This window comes from Semicossyphus pulcher, unplaced genomic scaffold, assembly GCF_022749685.1.
Source record: "Semicossyphus pulcher isolate SPU_LCO1_2020_fin unplaced genomic scaffold, fSemPul1.0.p SCAF_20, whole genome shotgun sequence".
NCBI classification, from domain to species: Eukaryota; Metazoa; Chordata; class Actinopteri; order Labriformes; family Labridae; genus Semicossyphus; species Semicossyphus pulcher.
In genome coordinates, this window is record NW_027211694.1 from 6,507,782 (window position 1) to 6,528,778 (window position 20,997).

General features: G+C 44.3%; 2 protein-coding genes across 4 annotated transcripts in view; one reads left to right on the forward strand and one right to left on the reverse strand.

Moving 5' to 3' along the window:
* Positions 1-9,146, forward strand: part of kmt2e (lysine (K)-specific methyltransferase 2E) — a 29,463-nt gene extending 20,317 nt beyond the window's left edge. Inside the window, exons 13-25 of one of the 3 annotated variants that reach the window (XM_069670944.1) lie at positions 98-196; positions 2,838-2,909; positions 3,431-3,616; positions 3,729-4,055; positions 4,176-4,475; positions 4,590-4,740; positions 4,836-5,062; positions 5,152-5,208; positions 5,325-5,870; positions 5,984-6,249; positions 6,377-6,456; positions 6,729-6,808; positions 6,892-9,146. In XM_069670944.1, coding sequence (XP_069527045.1) covers positions 98-196; positions 2,838-2,909; positions 3,431-3,616; positions 3,729-4,055; positions 4,176-4,475; positions 4,590-4,740; positions 4,836-5,062; positions 5,152-5,208; positions 5,325-5,870; positions 5,984-6,249; positions 6,377-6,456; positions 6,729-6,808; positions 6,892-7,926 — 3,426 coding nt within the window. In that variant the 3' untranslated portion in view covers positions 7,927-9,146. The remainder of the gene's footprint in view (positions 1-97; positions 197-2,837; positions 2,910-3,430; positions 3,617-3,728; positions 4,056-4,175; positions 4,476-4,589; positions 4,741-4,835; positions 5,063-5,151; positions 5,209-5,324; positions 5,871-5,983; positions 6,250-6,376; positions 6,457-6,728; positions 6,809-6,891) is intronic. The other 2 variants (XM_069670945.1, XM_069670946.1) reach the window with 2 other exon arrangements.
* Positions 9,147-12,106: 2,960 nt separating this feature from the next.
* lhfpl3 (LHFPL tetraspan subfamily member 3) overlaps positions 12,107-20,997 on the reverse strand; it is a 38,376-nt gene continuing 29,485 nt past the window's right edge. The window contains exons 2-4 of the mRNA XM_069671278.1: positions 16,743-16,973; positions 14,587-14,635; positions 12,107-12,733 (exon numbers count right to left, since the gene is read on the reverse strand). Of these exons, the coding sequence (XP_069527379.1) occupies positions 14,613-14,635; positions 16,743-16,973 (254 nt within the window). The 3' untranslated portion in view covers positions 12,107-12,733; positions 14,587-14,612. The remainder of the gene's footprint in view (positions 12,734-14,586; positions 14,636-16,742; positions 16,974-20,997) is intronic.

The window sequence follows — 20,997 nt, forward strand, 5'->3', positions numbered from 1 at the left end:
TCTCCCCCACTCTTACCTGTCTTCCTCTAGTCTGTAGCCAGACTGACTGATCAGCTCATGATAAAGCGCCATACCCCGCTCTCCCCTCCTCTTACAGGATCCTGAGTTATATGAGGATCTAGAAGACAAAACCTCCGTTAGCAATGAAGTAGAGATGGAGTCAGAGGAGCAGATTGCAGAGAGGAGGAGGAAGATGGTAAGTGTACCAAGCTAGGGGCTACAGCTTTGTGTTGTTTTTTTCTCACCATGCAGCCACCCTGCAAAAAGAGCCAAAATAAAACTGTCCCCTTTTTGCTCTGGGTGTGAACTGTCTGCAGAAGGGGCCTGTGTGCTTGGATAGAAGCAGCTGTCCTCTACGTCCCTTCCATAAAACCTCCCTCCTCTTCATCGCTCATCTTCTGCTCGCGCTCCCCCGTCACTGTCAACGCCCCTGTTGCTGTTTTTGCTCCGTTATTTCCCTCCCTCCTGCAGCTTTGACTTCCCTCCTCTCTTGTCTATCAGTTTATTTCTCCTCATTTGTGCCTCTTTTTTTTCCCTTCAGCATAAGAGAAAATTAATAGGCCTCCAGAGCTACTTTCCCATTAACAGTCCCATCTCCTGTCAGTGGGAACAAACCAGTATCATGCGAGCTGGAAATGTCCCCCCCAGCGTGCGTTATACTTTGAGATTATACCTCTCCTCTCACCTTCACTGCAGCTAGTGGTTTGAAATGGCCAATTACTGATTCAAGCGCTCTTTTCCCTGCCAAACAGCCGTATGTCCCACAGAGATGTGATCAAACACACACATAAGCGCGTGATACACACACACACACATACACACAACCTCTTTGGAAATTACCCCGCAGTCAGCTTCATTTCACACGGTCGACCCAAGGTGCAAAGTGCTGACTCATCTTTGGCCAACGTACAGTTCTGCTAATCGGCCAGAGAGAGAGAGAGAGAGAGATAGATAGTTGAAGAGCAAGGGAGGGATAGAGGAGGGGCTGCAGAGGGTAGAGCCTTGTTGCCAGGGCCATATTGACTTTGGGTGATCCAATAGGCTGCTTTCTATGGAACGTGGCCCAGGAGAGAGAGGGAGAGCTCTGCTGCAAAAAAAAGAGGAGAGTGCATTCACAAACTGACGATCAGTGGACGCGTGTGGGTGTTGTAAATCCAGGCCGCGACAACGGTGCGGAGGAGATAACATCGGCGTGTGTTGGCATGATATCTTGCCTACTTACAAAAGAGCCCCCATTGTTTGAAAAGGCAACCTGGCTGTTTTGTCCTCTAGCTGTGGGTTGGACTGTGTAGACTAAATTCTGGGTTACTTGGTGAACCTGTTTTATGTAGGAGACTGAAAAGTTAGTCATCCTTTAGCTGTCATTATTCCAGTATGCCTATCACTGAGGGTCAAAGGAGGCTAGAGTACGAAGCACTAGTGACAATGTGAGAATTAGGTCCCATTGAATATTTTTTCTGTGTTTGATCCCCAAAAATCTTCTCTTTTTAGACATGTTTCACAGTGCAGACTAGTCCCCCTGTTTGGATCTAAGGCCGAAGATTTCCCTCATTATTATCAACTTTTTGTGTTTGCTAGTTCGTTATAAAGAGGCTGTTACTTGCAATATGAACACAGAGGTTATCAGGATAGAAACAGTATAAGTAGTGTAACAGGTGGGAACTATAAGGTTTAAAAACATACATTTACCAAAGTACCCTTAAAGTAGGGATGCACGATATTGGATTTTTTGCCGATATCCGATATACTGATATTTTACAACTCATTTAGCCGATTACCGATACCGATATTTTTTTCCCGCACACCTCATTGCAGAGATCATCAACTCTCTTCTGTATTGGAATTAGCGTACAGTATAATGGTGATACTCTTATCACATTTGTTACAACGGTCGGGGTGACGGGTCTTGAGATGGTTAATCAAGTTTGTAGTGTTGAAAGACTTTGCCTTGGCTCCTCCTCGCATCACCGAAGCTGAGCAGTCATTGCAAATAGCAGTTTTGCTATCTATTTCGGACACTTTGAAAAACTTCCACACCACAGACATTTTGGCTTCTAACTCTCTCATGCTGCAGGTTGACACACGTGACGTCTTCTTCGCGTCGGGGACATTGCACCGAGGTTGGGCATTTAGTCAAGTATGCAGCAGCCCATTATTTTATCGGTTAATTATATCGGCGGATATCGGCGTGTTGGCTGATATCTGATAGTTAATTTTTAAGCCAATATCGGCCGATACCGATAACGTGCCGATAATATCGTGCATCCCTACCTTAAAGTAATAATCTCTATTTTCATTTAAATAAATCTGGGAGGTGTGCTCCCGCGTTTACCGTTTAACGCCATAGGTGCCGCCAAAGAGAACCAAAATGAGATCTTTGAGATTACAACTTGAAGGTAGGGTTACAATCGAATATTTAAGGATCAGGGAGAAACACACGGCTAAAGCTTTCATCTGTCAAATATAAATAAGGAGGTGAGGCAGAACGGAAGGGAAGGGTGCTTGTGGCGCAAAAAAAACAAACTTTTTCCTAAACTTAAATATTTCCAGTTTACTTCCACAGCTGAAAAAAAGAAACACAAACCAGTAGCCATCCTTAAATCCTTGTGTCTAAATAGACACTCTGATTACGTGCATGTGATAAGAAATAATTAAAGAAATAAACCTAATGCATTCAAGTAAACTTTGATTCTCTTACATGAAGTTACCAACAGAGCTAACTATGACACCGTGAAGATCAGGGAGTCTCTAGTCTAGCTCTGTCCAGTGTCTGTGAAGCCTTGTTTAGGGGGGACATGTCTCTTCTAAACTGGGCTGTCTCTTTATTGAACACTCAGGCCAACCCAGCGGAGCAGTCCCATCTCCCTGTCGGGGCGGCTTCCAGCTGGAAGGGACTGAAACACAAGGAGGTAAACTTGACCCATACATAGCCAACCCTACTCCACCCATCCAACAGCCTCCCCACCCCTCCCCCCCAAAACAAATCTCCCAGAGGTGATTGACTGACAAGCGTACTAACTGTCCCGACTTTGCAATGTGTCTGTCGTCAGTATGAATATCTTTTCAGAGGGGTTTTCTGAATGAAGGTGGCGCTCTTTGTTTGGGTTTTCGTGGTGGAGGTAGAGCTGGGGACACAGGAACACATTCGACACGCGATCACAAACAGGCTCGGTTTTTGCTCTAGAGCTCTTTGTCTGTTAAATAAATGCAGAACATGTAGCATTTACATCCTCACAGCATTTCTCCTGTCGCTTCTGTCTGACCTTGTTTGTCTTTCTGCAAAAGCGAGGGGTCACTTTTACACCTTTCTCTTCATTCGGCACTCAGCTAAATCGGCTTCCGCTATGTAGCACACATAAACCACTTGTACCGCTGCCTGTAGGACTCAATGGACTAATGCCTCCGAACCCCCACTTCTATCTCTCTGCAGACGCGAGAGGAGAGGAAGATGGAGGCCATCCTGCAAGCCTTTGCCCGCATGGAGAAGAGAGAGAAACGCAGGGAGCAGGCGCTGGAGAGGATCGGGAGCGTCAAGACGGAAGGCGGGTGCCGCAGTGACATCAAGGAGGAGCCTCCGGCCACGCCGGAGACCGCGGATTCTCCAACTTTAATGCAGGTGAGAATATGGAGGGGATGGGGATGTAAAACCCGGCCTGTGAGTGGCACGTTTGTTTGTATACACATCTTCATCTCTCTATTGTCTAAATACGCTACTGTCTTTCTTACAGCCGCTTCTGGAGGTGAAAGAGGAGCCCGGATTAAAGCCAGCCAAAGTCAAAGGCTCAAGGAACAGAAAAAGTTTCTCAAGGAACCGCACGCATATCGGCCAGCAGCGCCGGCGAGCTCGCACCATCAGCGCCTGCTCTGACTTACCGCCCGGCTCTCCCATCGAGTCTGTGGAGCCTCTGACCAACGAAGCACCCGAAGGAGAGACGCCCACTGCCCCGGAGCCAGAGGCCATCACCGCTCAAGCACCGGACACCAGCCCTCCGCACAGCAGCTCACCTGCGCCTGACAGAATCCGCACCGGGAGCAAGAACTTCAAAACTAAAAAGGTACAATCGCACTTCTGCCTAGCAACAGACACTATCACCATTATTGGGAATTGTTATACCTCCGTTATTCACATCATAATCATTGAAAACCTACTCAATTTCAAACCCTTTTCCCTACAGCACTTTGTGAGTGAGTGGGTGGGAGAGAAGCAGCAGGACAGCGGCGCAGTACGAACCCCGGAGCCGACCCCGGAGAGGCCGCTGAGAATAAGCAGCGACCCCGAAGTGCTCGCCACGCAGCTGAACGCCCTCCCCGGCATGGCCTGCTCCCCACAGGTGTACAGCACGCCCAAACACTACGTCCGCTTCTCGTCCCCGTTCCTGGCAAACCGCAGCCCCACCACTCCCGGAGTCCCCACCGGGAGGCGGCGCTCCAGAGAACTGCCGGAAACGCCACCGACCACCGGCTCTTGCAAGAAGGTACAGAGACCTGCTTCAGAAATATTCCAGTTTTGTATCAGTCCTAAGAATAAAATGCTGCCTTTTAGAGCTGTTTTCATATTTGGTTTATTGAACCTCTGCTCTATCTTACAGCGATGGTTGAAGCAGGCTCTGGAGGAGGAGGGCTCCACCAGCCCAGCCAGGCGACCGAGCCTCCTCATGCCCTGCGAGGGTCCTCTAAGCCCCTCCATTAATGGAGACTCTGACAGCCCTCTACCTTACAACGGCATCTGCTCTCTACCAGGTAGGTCTTTGTGATAACTGCACAGCCTGGTGCAACATTAACCGCTCTGACGTTGAAGTTGAAAACATCTCAAATTGAATAAATTCCTCCTACAGAGTTGCCCACGCCTTTGAAAAAGCGACGGTTGAGTCCGTTAGATGCCTGCATGTCTGAGAGTTCGACTCCCTACGGCTCCCCTTGTGCCACGCCCACCAGGTCCGACCAATCGGAGACACCCGCAACCCCCATCTTACTGGCTACCCCACCGCGTCCCCGTACAGAGGAGCCAAGTACGGAGCCCCTGCCCTGCACCCCAACACAGACACTTAATGACCCTCAGGAGGTAAGATCATCTATTTGTACTACTGGTCTGTGCACATTTGTTTACATGAGGTAAAGAACTATACTGATTAAGTCTGTTTTCGGGTACAGAGTGAATCTTCGGCGGAAAGCTCGCCTGAGGTCAGCCGTAAACCCAGCGTACAAGAGGTGAGTGCAGGACGCAGAAGTAGTCACTCATGCTGCATGTCATGATATTTTTATTCGACATCGTGCGATTGTCAACAAGAGGAAAGAGTGACATTGATTTTGCCGTCCTCTCCTAGGCCGATCGTCCTCCTTCGTTGGTCTCCTCTCCGTGCGTCCGGGCACCCAGTTCTGACGGACTCCAGACAGAAACCAAGCTTTTGGTTCCTGAGAGTCCACAGCCTCCAGCTGCTGAGCCTCTGGACCTAGGGGAAGACCGTGCTGATAGTGGGGTCGTAGAAAGCAGCGGCGAGGCTCCCTCATCTGCAGAAACTTGTGCTTCCTCTTTTCCCGGCTGGATAAAAAGCCCGGACAGAGGCCCGACTGGACCAGCTGGCCTGAACTTCTCTCCAGTCAACTCAAACTTGCGGGACCTCACCCCCTCACACACCCTGGAGCCTCTGGTGGCTCCGTTCAGGCCTGAAGCTGCAGCTGGAGCTGCAGCGGGGTCCACAGCAGGGACGGGTTCTTTGGTTGTTTCACAGGCTCCCTTCAGTGAAGGACAGGGGCAGCTTTTCTACCCCTGCTCTGAGGAGGGCGGTGCCCTTGGCTTCTCGCGCTCACTGAGCGGAGACGGCAGCGGCGAGGGAGGAGGGTCAGCGCAAAATCCCCCACAGAAGAAAAAGGTGAGCAGTGATAATAACTGTATCAGTTCCTGTCTAAAAGCTGACCTCTAGTGGTGAAACACAAGAAATGCTCTTTGTTCTGAAATTACATTTTGGTTCCTGCCTCTTCCCAGGTTTCCCTGCTAGAATACAGGAAACGTCAGCGTGAAGCTCGTCGCAGCGGCTCCAAAACTGAGTGCAGCTCTCCCGTTTCCACCGTGCCACCTCTGACCGTGGACGCCTTCCCCATCGCGCTAGAGCCCGCCAGTGAGCCTCCTCCACCCCCTGCTCCTGCAGCGCCCTGCAACACCAACACCCCCACTGTAAAGGAGCCGCAGACATGTGAGGAGATGGACACATCGGGAGAGAAAGGGGAGAGGGAAGGAGGAGAAGGACAGTGGTAAGAACAACATTTTATTTACAACATTAAAGACCCTTTGTTGTTATGGAGTTCTCATGCAGGTTTGCTGTGGAATTCTTGTATTTCAAGGCTTTAAATGACGATGCTTCTTGATGTTTGTTTTCAGGACGTCGTCCACTTCTGTAGAACAGGCCCGAGAACGCAGCTACCACAGAGCTCTGCTGCTCAGCAAGGACAAAGATACAGGTGAGAACTGTAACAGTGAGTCTGAATCATCTGCCTTAAAGGAATAGTTCATAAGTTTGTGCAAGAAAGCAAATAAGCTTCTTTCTCCAGAGTTAGGTGACAGTGGTACCTCACTACAATCCAAAATTAATCATTGAATATTAAGCTAACAGGCTTTAACTTAATGTTTCATCTACACATCTCAGTTGTATCAAACTCTCAGCAACAAATTAATTTCCCAAAATCCCCAAAATATTGTAGCTTTTTAACAAAACTGTATCTTCCTCTTTTAGACGGTGAAGCAGAAGGGGAAGACACACCTGCGCTCAGAGATTGCCCATCTCCAAGTCTTCAAAAGACCCCCACCCACGCAGTAAGTCAATATTACCCACATGAGGGAGATCTGACTCATCTCCGCTGGTTAAGTGTCTGACTCCTCTTCTCTCCTCCTCACAGCCCGGCTCTCCTGGTCCTCTCCCCCAGCCTCCCACCCGGCCAGCGAAGGAGGAAGAGGCCGACAGTCAGCCTCGGACGCCGAATCCGACCAGCCAGCCTCCGAGCAAGCCTGCAGGACCCAAGCCGGCTCCTCTCACCCCCACCAAGCTGCATCCGACCCCCTTACCCTCCTCTCCTGTCCACTACCCCGGACCCTCCCTCCTGCACTCCCCCAAACCTCAGCCGCAGGGCTCCCCATACCGCAGCCAGAGGGCGCTGTTCACTGCTCAGCCTCCAAACCAGCCCCAGGCTCAGACCAGCCCTGCTCCTTTTCCTCAGTACAACGCACAGAATGCTCCTCCACCGCCTCCCCCTCCTCCACCAGCACCACCCGTCTCCTCAGCATATTTCCCCACCCAGAGCCCCTCACCTGCCGGACCTTTTCCTGGGTTCAAACCCACCGTCACCCCCCCTTACCCTCCTGGTTCTCAACCCATGATGCAGACTCTCCCCCACAGCGTGCACTATCAGACCTCGGCCGCTCCACCGCCGCCTCCTCCTCCGCCCCCACACCCGATGCCCGGCCCTGCTCTCCTGCACCTGCAGCCTCCTCCCATCCAGCAGCACCAGCTCATGCTGACCACTGCGCCTCCTCCGCCTCCTCCCCCGCAGGGTCAGACTTCCCAGCAGCAACAGCAGCCACCTCCTGCTGGCAGCACCCTGCTGTCACTCACCCCTCCTCCGCCTCCTCCTCCACCTCCCCCCGCTCCCTCGTCTAACGCCCAGATGCAGCCCCACCACTTTCAGAACTTAGCGGGTTTTCAGCCGGCGTTGCTGCACCCAGGTGCTGCCACCAACCAATCAGTGCCCCCATCCTCGTACCCCCCGCCCCTCCAGCAGACCGGACTGCCTCCGCCTCCCCCTCCTCCCCCACAACAGACTCAACAAGGCCAGGCTCAGGCCGCCGCCTCCCAGATGCCTTCTGGGACTCGTGGAGCTCCTGCGTCCTCGACCCCCTTCCACAGCTCGGGGTACCTGAGCACGGGGTGGCACTGACCCCCCTCCCCCACCGCCCCTGAGAACTCAACCTGAGGAGGGCGCTGTACCATAAGCTGTAGATATGTTTTCTATGTACCTGAACACACGGCCAGTGGAAAAACAGCGGATTGTGGGAGAAAAGGATGCTTTTTAAAAAACAAGAAAAAACACGGACAGAAAAATTTTAGAAAAGGACAAAATAATCTTCAAAATAAACTGTAAAAAATGAAGATGGACGATCCCCCCGGTGCTCATAGCTCCCTCTCTCTGGCCTCTGTTTGTTTTTATATAACCTCCCTGTGATGGAGAGAAAGCTCTCTGTTCTGTGTCTTGTTTGGACTCCCGTTGTAAGGCCCCGCACTTTGTTTATCAATGGACATTCCAGCCTATACCCCCCCTTCCTCCTACTCCTCCTCCTCTTCCTCCTTTGTCAGTTATTCCTTTTACTTCCTCTCCTCTCTCGTCTGTTGTCGTCTCTCTACACCATTTTATTTGTTTTAATCTAGTGGCTCATTATAGCAGAAGAAGAAAGCTTTTTGTATAGAGAAAAAAAACACAATTATTTTTTTTATTCCTCTCTAACAACGAATATCTGTTCACCGCTGCAGATTCAGAAAAGACCCCCGTTTCCGGGAGCCTGCCTCACCAACCCCTGGGAGGCTGCACTCGTGTATGTGTGTGTGTGTGAGTGTGTATGCCTGTGTGTGTGTTTGTGGAAAGGTATGGCTGCTCAGAGGAGGTGTGAGATTTCGTGTAACGAGTGCTCGTAGTCCTCTGAGGTAGGCAGAGTGGTCTTGCCCGCAGGTAGGACGTTAGCGGTTTATTTTTGAATATCAATGGTTATTTGTAGAAAGTGTAATTTAATGTATAGGTGGTTACTCCAGCTTTCACCAGGAACAGGTTGTAAATATTCGCTTCTTTTCTTTTCTATGCTTGTACAATTTGCCTCCCATCCCATTTTGAAATATGGTTGTACATATGAACGCTCTTCTTGGCAAAGCTGAATGTTTCTGTGACTGTAGCATTATTTTTATTTTATCCCCCCCCCCCCCCCCTCTCTCTCTCTTTCTCTCTCTCTCTCTGGACTCTTCAACTTTGTCTTTTTTTTTTTATTATTTGTGTGTGTGAGTGTATGTTTGTGTGGAGGGGAGAGACTCACAGACACTGCACTGGTTGGCTATTTTCATGGTTCATTATAATAAATCACTGTAATGACAGTTTTATACAACTTGTGGTGACATGTGTCTCTGGGAGAATTTGTGCTGCTGTCTCGGCTGCTTTGACAAACATCCGCTGCCTTCAGGAGAGAAGACGGGAAACATTTATATCAGATACACCTGAGTGAAGTGCTGACAAATCAATAGAGTGCATACACATCTGAAAATACCCGCACCCTCCTATCTCATTCTAAATTCTTCGGTTGTCTTTCAGACAACATAAGAAGGAAAGACCATTTGGGGTTTTAAAATGAATTGAAAGTAGAATTGGGAACGAGATAGCAGTGTGTCTATCACAGATTAAATTATAATATTAATCATAGGAAGGTTTTTTCTCTTTACAAAGTAAAGGGAATATTAATAAGCCGAGAGAAGAGGGCAGGAGGAAGAACTTTAATAATGTAGCTGACAATTAATGTTGGAAAACCTGACAGAATTATGAATAGTCCAGAAAAAACAGTTTGAAGTAACCAAACTAGAGCTGAAATAGAAAGTTGATTATTTAATCTTCTGAATAACAGAATATTACTTAAGCTTTAAAAATAACGAATAATGATTAAAATAACATTCCCAAGTTGAAGCCCCTAACTTTTAATAATTATATAATTGTAACCTGATAAACCTGGACTAAAGACATTTAAAGCTATGCTCAGAGGAATTTTAACTGGGTGTTTTCATAATGTTATGTATTAACTCATCTAAAAGATAATAGATAAATCAATATTAATATTGGTTGACGCCCCAAATCACATTTCTATGTTCGTATCTGTCAGTGAGCTAAGTGCTAACGCCCGGGTTACAGCAATGTTTACTTTAGCACCGATTTAATTTTTAGCCAGGAATTATAACGTCCTAAAAAGGCCACCGTACAGAGGACCGCATCTGCTAATTTGGATGCTAACGTGCCCTTTTCGCTGGCACCGCCCACACTCTAAACTTGACATTTCTGCCCTGCTAGCTGTTATAATCTAAGAATAGGAAAGTTTTGTCATCTTGATTTTGCAATCCATCCGTCATAAAAGCGTTTTATACTCTTTGGTCCTCTAAAACAAAATGACTGTAGCCTTTATCTAACAAAGAGAATGATTTCTCCTGTTCGCCATGCACAGCCTCCCTGCAGGCCCGTTTCGAATCATGTGAGCAGATGGCCTCTCACACCTCCGCCTCTGATCCAGTATCCTGCTTGCATGTCAAATCTGATATTTCCATCTTGGCTGGCGATGGTCAATCCATCAGGTCTTTGATGATTATGATGCTGCTCCGCTCCTGCCCTTCACTGTGGACAAGCATCACACAACCACCACTCACCATGTAAGAGTCTTTTCTCTCATTTTTCAGCAGTTACCTTCAGCCCTCTCTGTTGTTGTAAACTGCTCTTCAATTATTTTACCAAACAGCCCTGTTTGGTACACTGACGCTTTTATGTGACTTAAAAGCTTATCTTCTAAGTCATTTTGTAAATTAATTGAAAGACGGTGAATTAGCTAGATTTATTGTTGGGCTAAAATTGTTCCCTCAGCCAAACAAAGATGATAAATCTGGTATTTGTCATTATTATTATCTGAAACTTTGATTCCATATTAGAAGTTATTCATCTTGACAGACCGGCACAGGTAAGGTACTTTGGGATCAGAAATGTGATTGATAATGAGGCAGGAGTGTACAATGAGTCCTTTTAGGTTCTAGTAAAGAAATCTTGGTATCTTGGTCTGTATATGTGCCAAAGAAGACAAACACGGGAATTTCCACTGGGAAGTTCTCGGGTTCCCAATTGTCTTCAACGCAGCATCAACTCGACATGAACTGAACTAACAGGAATAGTTTCAAAGGAGGCAAGTTCAAACGCATAATGTCGCTGTGTGATATTCTAAACCGTTTTCATGGTTAAAAAAAAAAAAGATGCTGTAGGAATAGATAATATATTTTTAACACATTTCAGGCGGAGATTTAGCAATTAATTGTTAGCCGGTTAGCTTAGCTAATTATCACAATATGGAGATAGGGAAAAACACCAAACCTCGCTTTGTCAAACGGTGAGGGAAAAAATCGTTTCACCAATTTATACGTTTGATCAAATTTGTTCAAGCAAGGAAATTAAAGTGTTAATGCAACAATTTCTATAGTTTAGGGTTAGCTGCCTATTTGCCCCTTAGCTGCTGCCAGTCAGTTGGCCAGTTTTGTTGCCTAGCAACTGCTGTAAGATAAGTAATAGCCCAGACACAAAACCCTCAACAAAACGGCTAGCTTTAGTTGTTGAATTTTGTTTGAACAGTATTAACAAACAAAATATGTTAATATGAAAGCTTGAAATGTGCGTAGAGGTAAATTTTGCAACCTGCAAATAAAGTAAGGCTAGCTGTTTTCAGTCTTTATGCTAGCTTAAGCTAAGTTTAGCGGCTACTGGCTAAATCGATATCAGTGGTATTAACTAACGTCCTTATCCGGCTAGCTAACACTAACTCTCTGCCATAAAGCAAATAAGCCCATTTAGCAAAATGTCAACCTCATATTTTTAAAGTGTTACTCTTTTATTCCACCATAGTCAAAATAACAATTTAATGTAAGAGAGACTCAGTCTTTGTGTGTTTTACTAGCTCTTCAAACTTGAAGACAGGACAAAAAGATGCAACAAAAAGTCAAATGTATTAAGCCTCATTGCATGTCCACTTTTTTTTCTTCACCCTTTAAGTGCTCATAAAAACTGTCAGATTACAAGATACTGTATGGCACACACTAATAATGGACAAATAGCTTGACATTTAAAAATGTACATTTCAAAGTCAAGACAAAGTACAGGGGTGTTATCAACATTTAGCAATACACAGATTACAGACTTCACAATTGATGTTTTGTCATTTTTAAATATGGTTTTTGCAAAGTTGTCACCAGTAAAACCCCTAATTACTACATTTGATTCTATCACATCAAACATTTAATTATAAAAAACAATTGGTGTTCTTTCTGTTTGTTTGTCCAGCGGATATTTTATTTAGTCCTCACTTTGCTAACTTCGCTCTCCTTGAAATCAAAGGTCTCCGAGCCAAACTCCGTTTCAGGGAGTTTGTTGACTTGATGCAAAAGAAGATCTGACAGCTCTGACCTCCAGTCTGTTAAGTCCTTATTTGTGTCGGTCAAAGTCTGGGTAATTTGTGTTGATTTAATTCGATTTGAGCAGCCGTCGCTCACAGTGTTTGTCCAACGTGTGTCCTGGAGCTGAATTACAACATGAAGAGTCTTTCTGATGTTTTTTCTTTTTTTTTTTTTAGCTGAACCTGGGCACCGGAAGAGTCCTTCCTCACATCCACAAGTAGACGATTCAGTTCGAACAGCTGGGGTTAGATGATGCAACATACCAAAACACAGGTAAACTTTGTAAAGTCTTTTTAAATTCATCCTGCACAAAACAAGCAGTTTGAGATGAATGAGAAGGCTATTTTACAGAGGGAGCGTTCAGAGAGGACAATATACATCTCCGTAAAGGTTGTATGGCCTCTTCCAGACCTCCTCCTCTTCTTCGATCTGTTCTTTCCCATCAGCTCTGCATCCCAGTCACATGTTAGACTTGGGGAAAGAAGCTGGATCCTGAAGTAACATCTAGGCATCAACACCTGCAGACAAGACAAACAGCACAGTAGGATCTGCAGGTTTGCACGACTGATTAGCAAATAAACAGTCTAAAACTTTGTTGCGTTGCATAGTAGTTGCTCTCGAATCATTCAATAATTTAACAACATCATTAATCCAGCATTATCTAATTGTAGAAAGATGCATTAATCAATACAAATATTCAAATTATAAATAGTTTGATATTTTTCATGATTTAAATGATTATAATTACAGGCGTGTTTATTTTGATTTTGAATATTTTACGCACTGATTTATGTAAAAATATTTCAGTAAAACATTTAAATAAACAAGTCATTACATGATGATGATATTTATCTGATGATGAATCTCATTAATGTGATTACTGCACTTTTTAGGTAATTTTATTGATGATGACAGAGTGCTTGAGGAGCCTGTGGTTTCAGTAAAAACACTGTGTTAAGCTGTGGTGGGTCAGTGATTAGAAAGTCATGCCGTGCAGCCAAAGTTTGTTCCAACTCATCAAACTTTTGCAATTTTTAGTGAAGAAAAATTATACAACAATTAGCTCCAACCAAGTAATCTGATTGGATAAGAGACGTTCCATAAGTGCTGATACAGAGAACAACATTACTGGGAGAATGTTTGGGTTGCTTGGCAACAAAAGTCAAGTTTCTGTTAAGTTGTAAAAATAATCTCATTGATTGTTACTTTTACTACTATTCTTGATTCCTCCTTTAAATTTGACAAACAAATCAACTCTGTGGTGAGAGCCTGCTTCCTCCAACTGAGAGCCCTAGCCAAAGTGAGGCCATTCTTAACACCCGATGACTCGACAAACTCATTCATGCTTTTATTACTTCCCGTTTGGACTACTGCAACTCTCTATATGTGGGGGTCAGTCAGTCCTCCGTCTCACGTCTGCAGTATGTGTAGAACGCTGCTGCCAGATTTTTACAGGTACGGGAAAGCGCAATCATATTTCCCCTGTACTCGCCTCTCTCCACTGGCTCCCTGTTAGTTTTAGTGTTTTACTTGTTTTTAAGTCGCTCCATGGACTGGCTCCCTCTTACCTAGCAGACCTTTTAACCCCCAATACCCCACCACGGGCACTCAGATCTTCTGAGCAGTCCCTGCTGGCCGTCCCTCGGGCTCAGCGGAAACTTCAGGGTGACTGCGCCTTTTCAGTTGTTGGCCCCGACCTGTGGAACTTATTGCCTCCTCTTATTAGAAGTGTAGACTCAATTTGGTCAGCAGTTTTAAATGTGCTATACAAATAAATTTGACTTGACTATTTGCCGCTTGTATAACTGTTGTATAAGAGCAATATCACACTGAGGTCGTGATGTTGTACTGGATATCAGCACGGCTGTGATTATCTGCAGCCTACGACCGAATCACAGCCGTGATGATATTCAGTCCATCACTCCCTCTCGTGTGATATTGCTTAAATAAAATTGACTGAAAATACAAACAGTCAAACATTAGACCTTTTTTTTTTTTAAACTTGAAAGCTAAGTGGCTAAAACAAATTTAATAGCTTAAAGTTTTGTGATCTGTTTAAAGTATAAATGAAGTTAAAAGTATGCAAAAACATTCTTAAAAGTGGAGTGGGTTTGAAAAAAACTTCTTCCCACACACATATAGTTTAAAAATGCTAAAACTCGCTTATATTTTATTTTAAAAAGGTTAAATAATCTGAATACAAGCAAGTTTGTCCTACAAAAAGGTGAACTTTAGCCCTTTAATTGTTTCTTTAGCTGAAAGAGTGCAGACGTGGTAGTCCAAAAAAAGTACAGGAGTAATGAAGATTTAAGGAACATAAATGCGTGATGATTACTTCAAAGACATCATTACACACAAATATGAATCTTACCTTTGCGTGCTTTACATTTCCACATATTATATGGCGTTGTTGCCAGTCTCTGTGGGGAGAGAAGAGAGTAAGAAACCAGCTCAGTATGAAGTCGTAACAATAGCTTACATTTTCCAACCAGCAGGTGGCAGTATGACATCAAACTTCTCCTCCCAGGGAACTACAGCTGCATCAATTCAACTCTTCCGTATGTTTCTAACTTGGACAGGTGTCACTATCCATCCTCCTGAGTGACAAGACGGGGAAACATCCCATTTAAACTTCATCTGCTGTTTGATGAATCTCCCTATTTCCTATTCCACTCTCATATTTCACGTACATCTGCCTCTCTCGCCCTCTCATCCTCTTCCTCGGCTCATTATCCCTCTCTGCCTCGTCCTTCCTCTCCGCTCTCTCGTTTGATAATAGCTTCTTCCTTCCAGTCTTTTTTTCTTTTTGCCTCTAACAGGCGACTGTGTCCCGGCTGATAGGGTGTCTGTGATTCATTTAGACAGGCTGGCAGCAAGCTGTGTAAACAGCCATTAGTAATTCATGACTCTGTCCAGCATCCCCAGGCTTCAATTAACCCCTGCTATTGGTGCATTCTTCCTCCCAGTCACCCATCTTTCTCTCTTTTGATCTTCGTCCTCCTTCATCTGCATTCTCCTCTTCCTCCTCCTGCCCTCCTCGCCGTTTAAATCGTTCGCTCCGGGTCCGAGTGCAGTTGTCATCTCGCCCAATCAAGAGAGAAAAATCTGAGCGGTAACAGAAGCGAGCGAAAGCAGCCGAGCAGGTGGTGTAAAACTTCCATCTAATGTATGCAGATGAATAGCTCGAGCAGGGGAAATTATGCAAAGAGGAAATAAGGGATGTTTTTTATTTCCAGCTGCTGATGGGATGAGTAGTATTGAAGCAGGAATAAGATTCTGTCTTATTATTGTACACTGCTTTAATGGAAAGCACAAAAACTTAGCAGAGGTGAGGATACGAGTAAAAAATAAGACTTGAAACTCACTTTGACTTTGCTTAGACTTGAAAACTTAATAAAAGTCCCCGAGCCAAAAGTGGAATTAAATCTTGGCTGGACAAGCTGCTTATGTATTTGCATACACAGACACTCAGGCCAAGGTTCATTCATTTTTTAATGAGTTTATTGGCACTTGCTTTGTTTTGATGTGAAAATAACCTTGATATCGCACCAAATTATTGCTAAAACTGAAACATTAACTGTTGTTGTTTTGAATTGAAATGTCAAACTTGATGAAAAATCAATTATGACTTTGATAGGGCTTGCTGATTAACTTTGGGCTTGAGTGCAAAGTCTACTGCCAAAGAAATTAGGAAATAAATGGATCAGTTCATTTTGGCACCTTAAAGGGGGGGGGCTTCATATTTCACTCTGAGTTGCTTAGCATAATTGACAGTCACAAAAACTCCTAATTTTTCTCACACTGGTGCTCTGTGTGGGCCGTCACACAGCCTCTGCCTGAAACGACTCAGTCAGCTCTGTCTCTTTAAGAAACCCCGCCTTCTGATTGGCCAGCTCTCCGAAGCCTGCTGAGGCGACACATTGTGACGTCACAAAGTGCAGCATGTAGAAAAAACTGTGTGAGGCCTGGCGTTCACAGCAGCCTGCAGACTGACAGTTTTTGTAACAGGGGATTACTCCAACAGATTACCTACAGATTTGAAACTTCACCTGCGTTTAGTTTGGACATGCAACATTGTGACATTACATATAGGTGTCTTAAAATATTTTTACCACTTTGAGGTAAATTGCCACAGGTTGCATCTACAAGTCTTGGAGAGTTCAACCAAAAAGCTCCAATTAGATTCACTTAAAGCCTAATGCTGTAAGTTAAGTGTCCAGTGTTCCCCCCATTAAACAAAGATAAGAGAAAAGTCAGAAAATAATCTCACTATGTGTTTTGCAAAACAAATGTTTGTGCAAAGAGGCATAAAAGCTACCTTCCACAAACTGTTTCCATAAGTTCCTAAGATCCTTAATATTCAATCTAAGAGTCCTAGCCTTGACCTGGAAAACTTTCTCCAATCTAAGTAAACAAAAGCATCCGAACCTTTTTTCTTCTCTCCTTGACCAACCGCATCATTCCTAAAAAGTACAACCCATAGTCTCACATGTCTGCCCACGTCTACTCAATGTATTCTCCCCTTACTGTCTCCCAGCAGCTCCTCAGACATCAGGCTGTCCTGACGGTTCCCCAGCACGAAGGCCAGGAAGGACAGGATGAGAGCGTCCATGATGCCCATGATGGCGAGGATGTAGGCCCAGCGCACCGAGCACGCCCCGAGCGTGTACTTGTCCGTCTGCTCGCCGCACATCCGCTTCACCTCGTCGCTGTCCCAACCGTCCGGGTAGATCATGCAGCCCAGAATCAGACATGTACCTGGATCAGGAAAACAAAGAGGTGGGTCAGGGCTTAAAGGCTTAATTTGTTAACAAGGGAGGACTTTGTGTTGGATTTAGGACACTGTGAATCTCAGTCTGTAAAAATACACAATGAAGTGCACAGAAGTCAAAAAAAGGGAAAAGAAAGTTCAATCTGGAAATTGGAGAGTGCAGAGGAAAGGGAGGACAAGGAAAGGAGGTGACAGCAGAGCAGAAAGTGGACAGAGAGGTGAGGAAGGTGGCAGAGAGAGAGAGAGAATATGTTACCACATGTCACAGCACCATGTGGGGAGTCGGGCTGCATTCATTATCCGTCTGCTGCATGGCTGACAAAGACAGACTGAGCTGTTTGAGAGCAGAGTCATCTAACAACCCTTCAGCCGGCTGAGTTGTTTTCACATTCACTCGCTCACTCTCTCTCTCTATTACTCACTCATAAAGTCAGTCGAGTCAATCGGATGATTTACAGGTCGGAGTGGGCGGTGCGTCTTTGTTGACAACGCTGCCAAATATCTGAATGTTGTTAGTTTTTGTGTGCATGTGCATATTTTCTTCTTAAAGTTCTGTCTGTCAGTTTTAGATGATGAGAATCAGGGAGATTTTGGAAAGTGTTGTTTTATATTTTACACATTTGAACAGAAACACTGCGTTATAAATGGAGTTTAAAGGACTTTACCAGGAAGTGAGAGTTTATGGGAAATGTAGTATTTAGTGTTTTTGGAACTTGACCTTTTTGAGTTTTATAATCCCGAAGATTTTCATGTAAATAAATGTCTGTTAAGTCACTATCTATCGCCGAATGAGGAAACACCATGGTGATTAAGCCTATGACCCACTGATGAAAGCCTTTGCATTTGCAGTATTACGGACAGGTTGTCTGTGGCGACGTTCGTGGAAAAATCACGCCCAGTTAGTGACGCGTTTTCCATCACCCAGCAATGGTTGGTCTGCCAGAGAGGGTAGGCGGAGCTAAGCGGCTGCTTTTCCGGTCTCTGCAAGTGTTGTGAGTAAACAGTAATCTACTATGGCTGAACAAACAAAGAAAAGATGGATGACTACAGATACAACTTCAACAAGAAGTGAAAATCCAAAGAAAAAGAAACAAACTCGACGCTCAGATGAAGCAAACAGTCTGAAAAGGAAAGCGACCGTCAGCCAGGAAAATCAAGAGTTACAACCGGAGCCAACCGCGGACGTCTGGTTATCTGGGATGTGTGCTCCTGCAATGCCGTTTATCACCATAAGGTGCCGCCAAAGAAACGAAACTGAGATCTTCGAGATGATCACTTTAAGGCATTCATTCTAATCTAATCCTGTGCAGCCACAAAACCATAGAATTCCACCAAAATCTATTTTAAATTCTAGTACAGATGAGACTCAGAAGCTGAGTTAAATAAGGCTCAGGGTCTCGAGAACATCTACCTTAATATTTTGATGCGATGGTGCAGCCACATGACGGTGAAGTCTTAGGTATGAATATTTAAACATGATTGAGCTTGAATGGAGAACCAGAATAAGCACACAGCGTTCAGAAGGTACATGAAACTGTCAGACAGCGTGGAACAAGATCCATTTTTTAAACCTCGAAGCTGCAAATGAAGGATTTCTGCGCCGATGTGATGAAGCGTCCTGATATGTTGTCATTCAATTCAAGTCAGTGACGAGAACAAACATCACCATATCGTCCTTTTTCAACGACTTCCAGAGAATGAATTCAATCAGCACATAGTGATTAATTAGTAAAGTAAAAGCACCACAGATGTATACTTAAGCACTGAACGCAAGTTAATGTACTTAGTTTACATTCCACTCCTTGTCTTCCTGGTCTTCACAAGTGTGCGTGTCAGGCTAGCACAGAAACGTGAGCCGCCAGCTGATTAAGCTAAAGGATGATCTGGAAATGTCAGAGACTCGCATCGCTCCTTTCCTCCCTCTGCTCCCCTTTCTTATCTCCCCCCTCTTGCTCTCTTTATGGCCACCATAAAGAGAAAAGAGCGAGCGGTGCAGTGGTGAGATAGGGACGTCTATACAGTCTGTGATGGAGACGGAGGATGAGTGGAGAGGACATGGGGGTCTGGGTGTGCCCGCACTCCCCTCTCTCGTCTGTTACAATTTGTTTCATAGCTGCAACAATAAGAAGCAATCAGCTCCTGTAATAATAACTAGTATTGATGCAAAAGCGCTTTAATCCACATCCTTTGCCTACATTTCCCAGGAGGCACGCTGCCTATTGATTTTCCTGCAGACTGCCTGAGTTTGGAGATCGATTTTCTCAGAGCAAAATACAGCAGGGTGTTGTATTTATTAACTTCTTTATATTATTTTTATTAGACAAAACATGTTTCCTGTTACAATGTGTGTTTTTTTACTCTGTCCTGGCAGAGAAAGTGCTCTAAAGAGCTTTAATTATCCCTGTATTTACAAGTAACAGTTTCAGAACTTGTACCTCTTATGAATCAAATAACATTTTCCGATTACAGTTTTGTTTTTGAGTCTAAACTTTCCTTAAACAAAGCTTAAAAAGGAAACAGACAGGAATGTTATCTGTAAAATTGACAGAGAAACGTTTGGTGTTTCTGTGTTGACGGTGAGAGAGGATGACCGTGTTCCTGTCACAGTAAAATAGGTCGTTATTGCGATACTAGCGTTAGCAATATTTAATTTATCGAAACAAAGAAGATATAATTATTTAATGTAAACAAGGTGTGCTTTCTCACTGAGCTTACAAAACGTCAATTGGTGTCAATTTAGTCATGAAAAAAGCTGCTTTTATTTTCTTATTTACTTTGGAATCAGGAGGGACATGTTGCAAACACAGGTATTGTGTAAAACAGAACAGCAGATAGACACATAAACTAAGAGTTGACTCACCTGATATCATCATTGCAATATTGAACAACGTAATAGCACATCACAGCTTTCTTGTATCCTGCAGGCCTAAAGTGAAAACAACTTATTTTAGTCCAAACTATGATTTTATCTCAACCCAACCAAGTTGTTTGTGTCAATTTAACCAACCAAACTGTGACTGTTTCATAATGTTAACCACATGTAAGAAACATTTTAGAACAGTGTAAAGATAATTTTTGTTTTGGGCTTAAACAATAACCCAATGTTAAGTTTGAATTCACGTGGGACTAAAACCTCATTACTAGAGATGCACGATATTGGATTTTTTGCCGATATCCGATATGCCGATATTTTACAACTCATTTAGCCAATTACCTATACTGATAGCGATATTTTTGTCCCGCACACCTAATTGCAGAGATCATCAACTCTCTTCTGTATTGGAATTAGCGCACAGTATAATGGTGTACACAACGCTGTGCCTCGCAGGTCTTCTTCGCGCCGGGGACATTGCGCCGAGTATCAAGTATGCAGCAGCCCATTATTTTATCGGTTAATTATACCGCCGGATATCGGCGTGATGGCCGATATCCAATGGGTTCATTTTTAAGCAAATATCGGCCGATACCGATCGCGTGCCAATAATATTGTGCATCCCTACTCATTACCATAGAAAAGTGTGGTTTTTATTCCATTTATCAGCTCGCCTTCAAGGACTTTGTTGCTCTTCAGACTAAAGGACACAAAAACATACTTTGCGCGTGATAACGAAACAAAGCCCGACAAACATGTCTTGCATCAATTTTGCAAATCTAGTGTTACCATCCAGCAATAACCATCTTTTCTGTTTGTTAATTCAGCTCTACTTGTTTTTTGCACAGCATGCGAAACACTGTGACACTATCAACAAAGCTTGAGAGACAGAAATTGAGAATGTAATCTGTGAAATTAGCAAGACAACATTTGCAGGGTCTCTGTGAAGCTCTAACAATCTAAACCCACAGATTTATCCCGTCATTTTGAAGTATAAATATAACTGCTTAAAACGTGTCACGTAACGATTCATTCCTGACTTTTCTGATCTTTAAGAAATGCTTTTTCGTGTTCACAAAACTCTAAACTTTTGCCATTTCTTCCACGCCATATTAGCTTTGAATTTTCCCTCTATGCAT